We start from the raw sequence: 14,358 nt of genomic DNA on the forward strand, positions 1-14,358 counted from the left end.
TTTTAACAGAGGGGACCAAATTAATTTGAATGTTATTAAGATAAAAAGGTTTAATGAGTGTTATTTCTTTCTTCCAAGTAAACAGAATAGATTTTGTTTTGTTTATATTTAATGCAAGTTTATTTGTATCTAACCAGTTTTGAATTTGTTCCAATTTTTGATTTATAGCTGAAATTTCTGAATAGTTTTCGGGATCCAAGGGATGTATAAGTTGTATATCGTCTGCATAGGAAAATGGTATAAAACCTAAGGCCTGACTAATTTCTAATAACGGAGATAGGAAGATGTTGAATAATAAAGGCAAAAGCGCTCTGATTCTGCAACTAGACCTTAGCAGGGCTTTCGACCTAATAGACCACAAAATCATGCTACTTTGCCTTGATGCAATGGGACTCGCGGGAAAAGTAAAGAAATGGTTCCAAGAATTCCTAACAAACGGATCCTACCGAGTAGCCAGCAATGGAAATTATTCCAACCCATGGAAAAACTCCTCGGGGGTGCCCCAAGGTTCCCCACTATCACCCACACTGTTCAACATCTACATCCCATTCTTAGGTCATCTACTACAAAAATTAAACTTAAAGCACTATATATACGCAGTCGACATATCCATCCTAATCCCCTTAAATGAAATCACAAATGAAACTACAGATAACCTCTCACACACAATGATAGAAATCGAAAAATGGACCACCAGCTTCAAACTAAAACTAAACACTGAAAAGACAAAAGTCTTTTTGGCAAGCCCCAGTGACAAAATAACCAGAACATCATTAAAAATAAATGACCACGAATACCCAATCTCAAAACCACACACTAGATACCCACCTAACCATGGCTGACCACACAAACTTACTGGTGAAGAAATGCTTTTACACGCTGTGGAAACTAAGGACTATTAAAAAATACTTTGACGCAACATCCTTTAGGTTACTGGTGCAGTCGCTGATCCTGTCCATCCTGGACTACTGCAACATCGTCTATCTGGGTATCCCCAAAAAAACAGTAAAAAAATTGAGATTAGTGCAGAACACCGCAGTTTGCTTGATCTTCGGACTGAGAAAAAAAGAACACATTAGCCCCTACTACAAAAAATTGCACTGGCTGCCAATGGAAGCGCGAATACTGTTCATATTTGCATGTATCTGTTTCAAACAAGTCTGGGGCCTAGCACCTTCCTACCTGCAAACACACTTCACTCTACACAACCCCACACGAACAACCAGAAACAAAAACATCTTTGCATACCCAAAGATCACAGGCTGCAAATACAAATCCTTCCTGGACAGAACCTTCATGTTCCAAGCAAGCAGACAGCAATCCTGGCTGGGAAACTGCATAAATGAAGCCAAACAGACCTACAACGCATTCCGAAAATCAATTAAAACCGTTCTATTTGACAAATTCATTGCCTAAACAAATGACCTTCTCTCACTATGAAATTTCTCTTCACAAACTTGATGTAATTTCTCATGTAACACTTCTCATATAACCCCAATTTCTATGTAACATTTCTCTTCTTGCATTCTGTAATTCGCTGATTGTCCAGCCTTCTTTCAATGTGAACCGCCTGGAAGTCTTTCGACTATGGCGGTATAGAAAAATAAAGTTATTATTATTATTATTATTTGAGCATAATAGCAAGACGAGCATTGGACTTTCATCTCACTGTAAAGGGGCAAGAGTTGGTCTCTAATAACACAACTGCCGAAGAGCACAGATAATTATTTGAGAGATGGAGGGAGGGATGGAGATCATCATTTTACAGGAGAATACTCGAGCTCACTCATGCAAATGTTTAGATATATTAGGACTTTATTAGACCTGCACCATTTATGCTTTTTGGGAAGTTTACAAAAGAGGTCAAATGTCTTTTGGTAAATGTCTCTTTTGGCAGAAAGCACTGGACACACGAGGCCTTCATCAGTTAATTGTATGTCTAACATATAACGGTTTAGGTCAATTTGGGAATTTGTAGTTTGGTCCTTAATAAACTACATTATGAGCCTTATTCGAATGGACGTCCTCCTTCTATACTTTATGTGCCTAAGACCCATCACAGGTGATTATTGTTGGTTGGGGGGGGTTTGTTTGATTATTATTGCAGTGGTGGAGAGCTATCAGAGTCTAAGCTCTCTACCACACTATTATTGGTCTTCAATTTCCGATATAAGAAGAATAACCTGGATTTGCTGTTCTCAGTGGGATAGAAGTTGGTGGTTTGAGGAATATACACATGAAACTCTGTATTTTACATATGGTTTATTGATAACAGCTGTAAATTGAAAGAATGTTTTTGGAAAATTTAATAAATAGATTAAAACTTAAGTGAGGAGAGTGATTTCCAGCTCTTCCCTCCATGCATTTTCAGGCATGTCTACATTACATAATCATGATGATCCCCTCTCTCTCTCTCTCTCTCTGAGCACTGCTAGACTATTTCAGGCCTTATTGATATCTGCTGTTCAGAAGTTTCTTATTTAGGAGGGAACTTATTTTACTATTAACCCAAGTTATTATTTATTTTTTAAAAAGTCTTACCTGCCTATTCCTAGGCAGCTTACAAGATACAGTCATAAAATGCAGGCACATACAATAATTTTCCACAAACACACAATAGACTTAGTAGATAAGGACAGGTTGTTCACCCTCTCCAAGGTAGGGAGAATGAGAGGGCACTCTCTAAAGTTGAAAGGGGATAGATTCCGTGCAAACGTAAGGCAGTTCTTCTTCACCCAGAGAGTGGTAGAAAACTGGAACGCTCTTCCGGAGGCTGTCATAGGGGAAAACACCCTCCAGGGATTCAAGACAAAGTTAGACAAGTTCCTGATGAACAAGGATGTACGCTGGTAGGGCCAGTCTCAGTTAGGGCGCTGGTCTTTGACCAAGGGCCGCCGCATGAGCGGACTGCTGGGCAAGATGGACCACTGGTCTGACCCAGCAGCGGCAATTCTTATGTTCTTATAGTGACATCAGTTTCTTCAGAAAATAATTATCTGATATTGCCACCCACATATCAACAGAAATATTCTGCATGGACCAGAAATAAGCAATCATTTAAATGCCTCCATTTAAATTACTAGCTAGGTCTTGTTTATAAAATGGGACCTGTGCTAAAATAGCATGCATTAGTGGTAAAATTATACATCTTAACAGTAGCCCATGTTGATAACATATTGTGATGTCATAATGCCTCGGTCCACCAATAAAAGCCAACCTCTTTGATGTCACAATGGCTTGGTTGTCCTAGACTTGGGGCTAGATTCACTAAGCAAAAAGATCGTGTACCAATTGGTTTGCAACCCGATTTGCCTCCGACCCAATTCACTAACCTCTGTCCCGATCATTTACAGCTCCGATCCATCCAATCCTCCCATGCTAATTAGTAAAACCCCATGCAAAATAGCCAAGCGATTGATTCACTAACAATTGCTTGGCTATTTTGAATTGGGTTTTACTATTGTCAAACCCAACTGCTGCAGACCTGTTGGTAACTGTGTTACCGACAAGTCTGCTGTTTTTTTGACAGGCCTGCCTGTCTTTTATTAATTTTCCATGGCACAGATATTTTGCATGCTTTACACATGCCAAATATCTGCCCCATAAAAAAAAATTAAAGGCAGGCCTGTAAAAAAAAAAAAAAAAAGTGCCCCCCGACCCACAAATTGCAACAGGGATGCCCCCCCACACACACACGCGGCCCCGTTGTCCCCCCAGGAAGAAAAGAGCAGGAGGGATGCTGACATTGGAGAGAAAGGTGATCAGGTCGAGATGGTGCCCTTTCCTATGGATGGAAGTCGGGGGAGGCGTGGAGAAACCTAGTGAGGTAAGGAAGGAGAAGAGGTCAGCTCCATACATACATAAGCTCTAACTAATCTCGTACTCCCAAAACGTGAAATCAAGGAAGGAAAAAGCCTCAGATCTCAGACTGAGCATATTTATACTGTTCTATCAACATCCATCATAGGCATAAAACTCCTTTGTTATCAAGGTATCTATCACTTACAAGCGATCAGTATCCCTTCACTAACCTACAGATATGTGTCTTAGGGTCCCTCAACAGTGGCCAGCGTTTTGTGATAAAGCAGGGTAATGGGACCACTTAGCAATACGTGAGAGAGAAACAAGTTCATTGCTCGATGGGGTGGCCTCATATCTTTAGGTTGAAGTGATAGGAACCTTGATTAAAGTTTTTTAGGCCTCTGACTGATGTTGATAATAGAGTAGTATAAATGCACTCAATTTGAGATCTGAGACTTTTTCTTCCATGTTCCTTACTTGATTTCACGGTGTTGTGATCAGTAGCATTTTTACAATGGAGAATATGTGATGGATTATTTTGAAATGTCACTTGTAGAAATAGCTGACTGAGTTTTTAATAGGGAAAAAAAAAGCCATTGATGAATCCTTAAGGAAATAAAACCTTCACGTATGAGTTGAAAACATAGAAACTGGTGCTTTTCTTCTGGGCATTCTTATGGCGGGCTGGGGGCGATCTGGCCTGAGTCATCTTCACTGGACGCAGCGTGCTCATGTGAAGCAACGGTGAAGTCTACCAGTTGCCAGATTTCTGCCTGGGCTCGGGTTATGTGATCCGTAGGGAGGATCCACTGAAGGAAGAAACCTGTCAGGAATTAAAAAGAAAAAAAAGTTCCCACTGATTTGTTTTGACCTAGATTCTTATTTAAACATATTAAGCTTCCCATTGTGAAAATCTATTCTCTCCTGCAATCTCTGCTGATTTTCTGTAGCCCATATAATCAAGCACAAATTCTATGCAGAAAACAGGGAGTCCCTCCTGGACTCCCAATTCAGTCAGCACAGCGAGTTCTAGGAAGAAAGGCTGAGCTCCCTGAGGGTGATGTGGCAGCTTTCACATTGCATCCATGGACAAACTCACCCGTCCACAGCTGTAAACTCTGAGGTTCAACAGAAGGCCACACAACGAGAGGGTTCCTGTCATATAGAGGATTCAGGAACTTCCTACGTTCAGAGGGGCGATTTATCCAGCACCAGAGTGAGTGAGTTTTCTCTTTCACTGCACAGAGATACCTACAAACAGATCAAATATTGTTTTCAGTTGGTTTCCTTCTGATGGGGGGGTCAAATCTAATGTGCTCCACTGCCAGCACAAAAGCTATTGTCCAAGCTTCTCCCACCATATCCAACTTACCTCTCTTTCTCATTGTTGCATAGAAAGGTCCCATATTCCGAGACATAGGCATTCTGGATAAGAGAGCTGAGGAAGCGCTCATTAAATTCCATGGAGAATGGGAACTGGTGTCCCAGCTGCCAACAGCAGTCCATGAAGAGGAGGAAGACTGGAGCCTCATGTTTCACCCGGGAGTGGGAGTAAGCAGCTCGGGCACAGCGCAGGTGGAATGGGTGACCTGCCTATAAAACTCAAAAGAGACCCGATTACTGCCATGAGATTCTTTCTCCACTCCCTTGGTCAAGCATCTCGCACTCTCTTTCCTCTATCCCTCCTTTCTCAAGCATATCTCTCTCCCCATCCCCCTTTCCTGATCAAGCATCTCTCTCCCCTATATCCCCCTCCCCTGATCAAGCATCTCCCTCCCCTATCCCTCTTCCCTAATCAAGCATCCTTCTTTCTCCCCTGATCCCTCTTCCCCAAGCATATCACTCTCTATCCACTGTTCTCTCTCCCCTATAACTCCCTCCCTCAAGCCTTATTTGCTGTGAACCGCCTAGAACCATTCGTGGTCTGGCGGTATATACGAATAAATTATTATTATTATTTCTAAAGACATCTCTTTTTTATTTCATTCATTCAATTGATGAGCCTTTACCTGTATCCACTCCCGCTCTATCAGTGCCAGGAATCCCGAGATTGTCCTACAGTCTGGGTCCAGAATGACTTGGGCCAAAGCTGTCACTATTAAAGTGGTATCTGTTCCTTCTGATCCATGTACCAACACATAGGCCTCCTCCCTGGAGCAAAGGCCAACATTAGAGTCAGCAGATGAGGACAGCACGTCCTCGCATGGCAGTCGCAGAATCAAGAATGGGGAAAACCAGTAAAATTACATAACATTTATTGACTTCTATTCCGCCTTAACTTTTCAGTTCTAGGAAGATTATAATAAGAGGTATCTGGATGTTTCCATTTCAAAGCTTATTATTAGACAGATATTGGATTAGCATTGCAAGACATATTTCCTAAATAACATTGTTTTTATTTCTTTCCAGAATATTCTATAATCCAATATGGCACCTAAGATTCTTTAAAAGTCACGTGACTGACAAAATGGCAAAATCCAAAGGGAAACAAATTATGAGCCCAGTGCCTGAGAGACAGGGATTCAGCCCACCCAGGGTGTTCAGACCAGGTCACATCTTTTGTTCCCCAGTTCAGCACCTTCGGAGTCCCTAGAGGAGAGAGCTATAGCCATCATCCAACACTTGGGGGCCATGATGGACAGGCTAGTTCCTTGAGTTGGAGGGGGAACCCTTTGCACAGATGTGAAGGAAGCTCAAGGCAGTGGACGTCCCAAGGAGTCAAAGAAAACAAAACGCATCAAGTGCAAAAGGATTGCCAGTTCAGTGCCAGGTGAAATGTCTTTTCTTTCTCCACAAACATATCATTCACAGATGGAAACAACATTTCAGAAACACTCTTTCCCCTAAATCTATAAACTTAAGGTCAGGTGCAGAAGTTATAGAACAGAGTCAGCTACTCACATAACGATGCTACAATTGGTGTTAATTAGAGCTAATTAGCGGTTTTGAGTGTAACTGCTCCTAGTCAGGATTCTAGAAACCAAACATGCAAAATCCAACGTGTGCAACTGCAAGGGGGCATGGGAAAGAGTGGGTCAGGGGCACGCCCAGCACTTATACGCGCGGTAGCAGTTCTGTGCCTAATTTGCTCCAATTTATAGCAGCTTTTGAACAAGCCTAAATGCTCACTTCGAAAATGCACAATTGTGGACTTACTGTAGTATACACTAACGGCAATTCTACACGCAATTTGCCCATAGTGTACAGCTTCCCAGCCAGTGATGTACCAAGGGGAGGGGAGGAGCGATCCACCCCTGGTGCAGCCTATATAGGGTGCTCCGATGACTCCTCAGGACTGGCACTGGTGTTAAGAATTTCTTCCCGGCAGCAGCAGAAGTGTTCACAATTCACTGCTCTTGCCAGCGTCGGGCCTTCCTCTCTGCTGGGTCCCACCTACTTCCTGTTTCCATGAAGGCAGGACCCGGCAGAGATGAAGGCCAGATGTCGGCAAGAGCAGCGAGTTGTGAACATTGTGCTGCCAACTGCAGGGCGACAAAAGGAGGGAGGGGGGAGAGAAATGTTGCACACAATTGGGGAGAGTGAGAAGGAAGACGAGGGAAGGGAGAGGAGACAAAAGGGAGATGCCAGACCAGGGAGAAAGGAGGGAGGGAAAAGAATGAGAGGAGATAACAGAGCATGGAGGGAGAGGGAGAGATGGGAGGAGAAGAGTGGAGAGAGATCCCAGGGCAAAAGGGAAGAGAAGCAGATGCCAGACTATGGGATGAGTTGAGATGGGAAGTTGGGAAGGAAAGGAGAAGAGAGAGATGTCAGATCATGGGGGAGGGAGTGGAGACAGAAAAATGGAAGGGACAGAAAAAGAGGGTGGATGCTGGATGGAATGGAGAGTGAAGAGAAGATGAGGAAAGCAGAAACCAGAGATGTCAAAATGTAGAAAAAAAGATGGGGGGGAGGTGTTTCTGTATTGTAGCTGTATTGATAAACATTTATAAACAGAAAATGGAAACAAGATAATCTTTTTATTGGACTAATTTTCATACCTTTTCTACTAACTTTTGGAGACCAAAATCCCCTTCCTCAGGCAGTGGCGTACCAAGGGGGGAGCGGAAGGGGGCAGTCTGCCCCAGGTGCAGCTGCTAGGGGTGCTCCTCTGATCTCTTTTTATTGAGGGGTGTTAAAAAATGAATGGCGCCAGGTACGCCACTGTTCCCAGTTCACATTTCAGGCCACCTTTTGAGAATCACCCCTTTTGCGTGTATATTTTATGATTGCTGATTTGGGCAGCACTAAACCTGCTTGTTGCATTCAAATGATACAAATGGAGCTCATTCAGGATCTCTCTTTGAATTCGGAGTGTTTTGTCAGTCAGGTCTTTTTAATAGTCATTATGTATGTTAACCTGTAACCCGTTCTGAGCTCACTGGGGAGGATGGGATTAAAAACGAATTAATTCAATCAAGAAATAACTACCTCTCCAGGCACTGTGCAGCCAGGCAGGCCGTGCTCAGCGAATCCTTAACGTGACTCAGCCATTTGGAAGCCTCCAGCTTACTCAGCCATCGGTCCATGCTCTGGGACTGTTCATTGCAGGCCTCCATCAGCTTAATGAAGCTTTCCTGGAGTGAGCGGCCCCTGTCAAAGTGAGAAAGCAGACACAAGGTTCACTTAAGCCTGAATGCTCGGAGATTCTGCAGATTGAGTTTTAAGAAATCATAATAGCATGTCACTATTAGGCAGTCTGATGCCTCACATACAGCAAACACACTTAACTTGGGCTGGGCCTCTTCGCATTTTTGGGATGTTTAGGTTTTAATTCCTTCCTCCTTTGGGCTTCAACTGGAAGCTGATGCCTTATGCTGTCCTTGCACTGATACCACCGATTCTGACATGCAGACAACCTCATTACTATTAAAATGAGGTCGCTAGTATTAAAACAAGCCATCTGATCGATGGCCTAATATTACATGCTATAATCAGATCGCTAAAACCGACCCGAGAAAAAAAACGACAGGTCTGCCTGTTTCTTTCATTTTTTTTCTATGGGCATAGATGTTGTGTGTGTGTAGCACATGCAAAATTTTGAGCTGTCCCCCCCCCCAATGACCCCCCCAGAATAAAAGTAGAAGCAGGAAGAATGCCCACTCCCTCCAAACCACCCCTCTATCTGTAGAAAAAGATGATAGCAGGAGGGATGCCTAGTCCCTCCTGCTTCCAGGCCAGCCATTCTAAAATGCAGCCCTTCCCAGTGCATCCTGGGATGCATGGGGAAGAGCCTAAGGCCCCTCGTAGGAGGAAATATTTTTTCACTCAGAGAATAGTTAAGCTCTGGAATGCATTGCCAGAGGATGTGGTAAGAGCGGATAGCGTAGCTGGTTTTAAGAAAGGTTTGGACAAGTTCCTGGAGTAAAAGTCCATCATCTGTTATTGAGAAAGACATGGGGGAAGCCACTGCTTGCCCTGGATCAGTAGCATGAAATGTAGCTACTATTTGGGGGTTTTGCCAGGTACTAATGACCTGGATTGACCACCGTGAGAACGGGCTACATAGACCATTGGACTGACCTAGTAAGTTCTTACTAATGCCAAATTAGCTAATTTTTAGAGCGATAGTAAAGAATTAATTAAATTGCCATCTAATGATGCTGTCATTCTGGGTGGGAGAGTATTACTCAGATATGGATATAATGAGAGCTTGGGGGAGGTGGAGAGACACATAGCATCAGCCGGATGGAAGTCTTGTTCAGCAGCTCTCGATCCTACCTTTCCAGGGGCCGGTGTAATCTCTTCCAATGTGCATAATTCGCCTTGGCCTCAGTCCCTCCACCCCTCATCCTTGTCTGCTTAGCTGCCTGAGGTGATCGTGTGTCAATGATATATCCCCGCTCCCCTCCGTCAAGCACCGCACTCAGCAGGGTTTCATCCTCTTTGCTTCGTTTCCCATTGGGGCCTGTCATTGGCTGGCTGCTGCGTAGCATGACCTGTGAACACAGACCAAAAAGGCAGTATGAGCTGGGAATGACTGCAGTGCATCCGTCCAGGGTTCATAGGGATAACGTCCGTCAGCTTGCTCAGCTATTTAACATTTTCCATCCAATGTAACAAAATCAGCCATAAGAACATAAGAATTGCCGCTGTTGGGTCAGACCAGTGGTCCATCATGCCCAGCAGTCCGCTCACGCGGCAGCCCTTGGTCAAAGACCAGCGCCCTAACTGAGACTAGCCTTACCTGCGTACGTCCTTGTTCATCAGGAACTTGTCTAACTTTGTCTTGAATCCCTGGAGGGTGTTTTCCCATATGACAGCCTCTGGAAGAGCGTTCCAGTTTTCTACCATTCTCTGGAGTGAAGAAGAACTTCCTTACGTTTGTATGGAATCTATCCCATTTTAACTTTAGAGAGTGCCCTCTCGTTCTCCCTACCTTGGAGAGGGTGAACAACCTGTCTTTATCTACTAAGTCTATCCCCTTCAGTAACTTGAATGTTTCGATCATGTCCCCTCTCAGTCTCCGCTTTTCAAGGGAGAAGAGGCCCAGTTTTTCCAATCTCTCACTGTACGGCAACTCCTCCAGCCCCTTAACCATTTTAGTCGCTCTTCTCTGGACTCTTTCGAGTAGTACTATTTCCTTCTTCATGTACGGCGACCAGTCCTGGACGCAGTACTCTAGGTGAGGGCGCACCATGGCCCAGAACTGCGGCATAATAACCGTCTCTTATCTGTTCGTGATCCCCTTCTTTATCATTCCTAGCATTCTGTTTGCCCTTTTCGCCGCCACCTTTTAAAGTCCTTGCAGGAACAAAGGAAAAGTCCATAGTCTGTTATTAAGACATGGGGGAAGCCTCTGTTGCCACTCTTTGGGTTTTGGCCAGGACCTGAATTGGACACCATAAGAACGGGCTACTGGACTTGACTGACCATTGGGCTGACCCGGTAAGGCTATTTTTATGTTCTTATAAGTATGAGGAGGAATGTGCAACTTGGCATGGACTTACCATTCCATTCTTCTTGTGATAATAGCTGAGAACAGGGAATCGGCCTCCGTGGCGGAAGTTGGCACTTGCCTTCAGGGATTCATCATCTATGCTTTTAGGAACAATGAGAAGAGGTGGATAACTCGGGCTGACGGTGAAATCCTTGTTAATAGTAGTCAATCGCCAGGCATCTGTCTGGGAACATATAGATGATGCTGTCACCGTCTTTAGACAGGGAGGATATGCCTCTTAAAACTGCTTTACAGAACCAACCCAGTTCAGTGTATGTGTCAGAGGTAGCATTCATGGCCTCTGGATGGGGGATGGAGGTCTCAGCTATCACTCAACAGTGACAACTAGTGGCCACCATTCAGAATGCAAGTGTACTAGCTGTGACCTCTAGCCAAGAACATGCTGAGCAGGGGTATTATAAAAAAAATTAAATAAATAAGGGTGGGAGCCCACCTTACTTTTGAGTGAAGGCTGAAGAAGTAGTAGAAAACTGCAGGTGAAACAAAAGACATTGCTGATGCCCACATGGAAGCATTGGAAGAGCAAAGTACCCAGTGTCGTACTGGTGAGACACACTTACATCTGCTGAGATTGGCCGGTAATAATCTTCTAAGGGGTACAGTTGCCAGCCTTCCTCCAGTCTCCAACCTTCAGGTCTGAAGAAGAATGGGTGCATCAGCGTAACCGAGTCCAGCGAAGACAAGGCCTGGGGGACAGCACACAGCAAAAGCCTGACTACATGGATGGAAAAGAAAGTCTTTTTCCGTCCTGAAAATGCCAAAACAAACACTGCAAAGGACTTGTGTTAATAATACACCTCTAAAGTAAACAGTCTTCTGCTTTATGGACAGAGTTTGCTTTTCTCTTGGAGAGATGACAGCCTGAGAAGGGACATGTGCTGAATCCAGGTCCCTATGTCTTCAGTTAAGGCCTCACCTCTGTGGGAAATGAATGCTGGATATGATGGGAGTTCAGGACTATTTCAGGAACACTAAACCCCTTGGAGAGAGGATCAGCCCCAGGTCTTGCCTCTCAGTGCACTTACCTAGGTGAAGTGCCCCTTTGGTGCAAACTGGTGCCAGCCCTAGCGAGGCCTCATTCTCTGCACTTCATCTTTTCAAACAAGCTTTCAGGGGGCCTACACCCCCATCTCTGTGCTCTGATTAATGGAGCTCCTTCCTCTTCCCTCACTTTTGAGACCAGTGGCGTGCACACCCCTTGCCTTCCCCGGCGTGAGGTTGCTACCCGTGTCTGACATCACTTCTGAGACCCATGCCAAGGAAGTGACATCACAGGGCAAGCCAACACCGATGTGAGCATGCTGCTCACGCTGGAGACGTTATAAAGGTGTGGAGAAAGGGAAGGGAGCACCTGCGCTGGGGGAGAGGGGCATCACTCACCCTTACTATGCCACTGACTGAAACCACAAGCCATAACACACACCTCAATAGAAGTAGCAATATCCAGACACTCCTCCATGCTGGGGATATCCAATCGGATCATCTGCAGATCTTTGCACTTCAAGGTAATTGTCCCAGAAGAACATGCAAACCTGCAGAGAAATTGAAAGGCTGAAATTCCACAACATACAGCTTGGTGTGTTTGAGAACATACGTGTTTGGATACAGAGAAGCTTAAGGAGGTCCGAGCCGGCTCCCTTCCACCTCTTCTCATATCATCTGAGGCAAAGTCTCTCCTCCTTGCACTCTGAAATTATTGCATGAAGAACCTTAATCACAGAAAGAGCAGGACATCTCTCTGAGCAGAAAGCGGGAATCTAGTTAGTGGCAAAGCAGCATATCGGAGAGTCTAGCACTGGTTATACTGGCAAACAGGGGAGAGAGAGATGCTAACCTGGTCTCCTGCTGGAAGCTTTTGGTCCGGCTGCTTTGATACAGACCTAGATTCTGAACACTTAGCCCAGAAAAGAAAAGATGTCAGTATTGAAGTCAGATGAAAACTCCAACCTAGCACGAGCTGCTATTCCTACTTTCTTTGGGATTTGAAGTGATTTGTATCTGCACAAGAACTTCATGCAACTATCAACAAGTTGGAGCCCGAGACCCCTGATAGCAGGTCTTATTCCTAAGGACTTTAACTGATTATAATCCATAACCTTAGGCTTCAGAACTCAACACATCTTTCTTCCAAACCCCTGTGCCTTTATTTTCATTCTAATACAACCAGTTTCTTTTTATTTCAGCACAAACCCTGGTGACAGACAGGTCATATGCAACCACAGCTTCACTTATCCACTGACACCCCCTGCTGGCCTCTGATAGGTACAGCAGGTCTCCCTGTCTCCTACACTTTACTGAACTGATATCAACTCTCTTACACTCAGCCGGAGTCTCCCCTCTGATAGGTACACCAGTCTCACTGTCACAAGCGGGTGCCAGTCACCCTCTTTCTAACACAATCAATTCATCTCATACACCCAGCTCCAAAGACTAGGGGACACTCAGTGAAGTTACATGGAACTAGTTTATCACTCAAAGAACTCGTTGCAGCGGTTAGCCTATCTGGGTTTCAAAAACATTTGGACAAGTTCCTGGAGGAAAAGTCCATAGTCTGCTATTGCCCTGGGATCAGTAGCATGGAATGCTGCTACTCCTTGAGATTCCACATTCAATCTTGCTAATCATGATGGCTCTTATACCCCCCCCCCCCCATCTGAGGGGCCGCTGAAAAGTTCTCAGCCTGACCAAAAAGAGAACGTTGTGGAGCTTCAAGTGTGGAATAAGTGGCTTGGTCGGGCTGAGGACTTTTCAGCAGCCCCTGATACACTTCTGTTCTCCTCGACCAAGTCGGCTGGAGAGCTTCCTGCCCATGGTCCAAAGAAATCTGCTCTCAGTAGCTGGTGCCTTCCCTCAAGAGCTTACCTCTTTTCCACCGCGTCCACGCTGCGATGCAGAAGCCAGAGCTGCAGGCTGTCCTCCTTGCCCTCCTCCGTCGGAGCAGAGAGCAGCAGATGATGGCTGGTGATGCAGAGGGTCCCCCTGACCGCTGGCACTAAGGGACGGCTCAGCAACACATGCTCCACCCGGCTGCTCTTGATCAGTTCGGAGAGCTCCATGGCCCGGCCGGGCAGGGTGAGCTGCTGCTGCAAGAGGAAGTGTCTCTTAAGGTGGACTGGCTCCACGGACACTGCTCCTTCTTCCGCTCAGCTGTCATGATTTGCTCTCGATTGAGCCCTCCCCCACTCCAGAGGCGTCCTCCCGTGCAGACTTTCCCTTTGAGGACGCTTGATTAACACCCCCCCCCCCCTCTCAGCCCAGCTTTTCATGACTTCCAGGTTCCACCTTAAAAGTGACAGCTGGAGCGCGGCCCGAGCCCCTGAGCACAGCTGGAAAGAGAAGACCGAAGCCCTAAGCCATGATTTGCGCAGGGGGCGTGGCCTGGGGATTAGACGCGCACCAGAGCTTCCCGAAGGAGGAGTTACAAAGAAAAAGACATTCAAAACACACCTTTATGCTGAACTAGCCACAGAAATGCAGAACAGCTTTTCAAGAACACAAGAGTTGACGTCCTGGGACAGACCGAAGGTCCATCAAGCCCAGTATCCTGTTTCCAACAGGTCCCAAGTACCTGACCGAAACCCAAAGAGTAGCTGAGATTG

The 14,358-nt window shown here is 45.2% G+C and overlaps 1 protein-coding gene across 2 annotated transcripts; it reads right to left on the reverse strand.

The window, feature by feature from the left end:
- Positions 1–3,633: 3,633 nt before the first annotated feature.
- LOC117366156 (myotubularin-related protein 9-like) lies at positions 3,634–14,079 on the reverse strand. Of its 2 annotated transcripts, XM_033957322.1 has the most exons (11): positions 13,622–14,079; positions 12,594–12,653; positions 12,183–12,291; positions 11,320–11,445; positions 10,749–10,922; positions 9,520–9,737; positions 8,230–8,391; positions 5,811–5,952; positions 5,174–5,394; positions 4,901–5,052; positions 3,634–4,624 (listed from the first exon to the last, which is right to left on the reverse strand). In XM_033957322.1, the coding sequence occupies exons 1-11, from the start codon at positions 13,813–13,815 to the stop codon at positions 4,476–4,478; spliced, it is 1,707 nt and encodes a 568-aa protein (XP_033813213.1). In that variant the 5' UTR covers positions 13,816–14,079; the 3' UTR covers positions 3,634–4,475. The 2 variants fall into 2 exon arrangements, with proteins under 2 accessions (XP_033813213.1, XP_033813214.1); XM_033957323.1 differs by lacking the exon at positions 12,594–12,653 and having other exon boundaries at positions 13,622–14,078.
- Positions 14,080–14,358: the final 279 nt, after the last annotated feature.

This window comes from Geotrypetes seraphini, chromosome 8, assembly GCF_902459505.1.
Source record: "Geotrypetes seraphini chromosome 8, aGeoSer1.1, whole genome shotgun sequence".
Classification (NCBI taxonomy): Eukaryota; Metazoa; Chordata; class Amphibia; order Gymnophiona; family Dermophiidae; genus Geotrypetes; species Geotrypetes seraphini.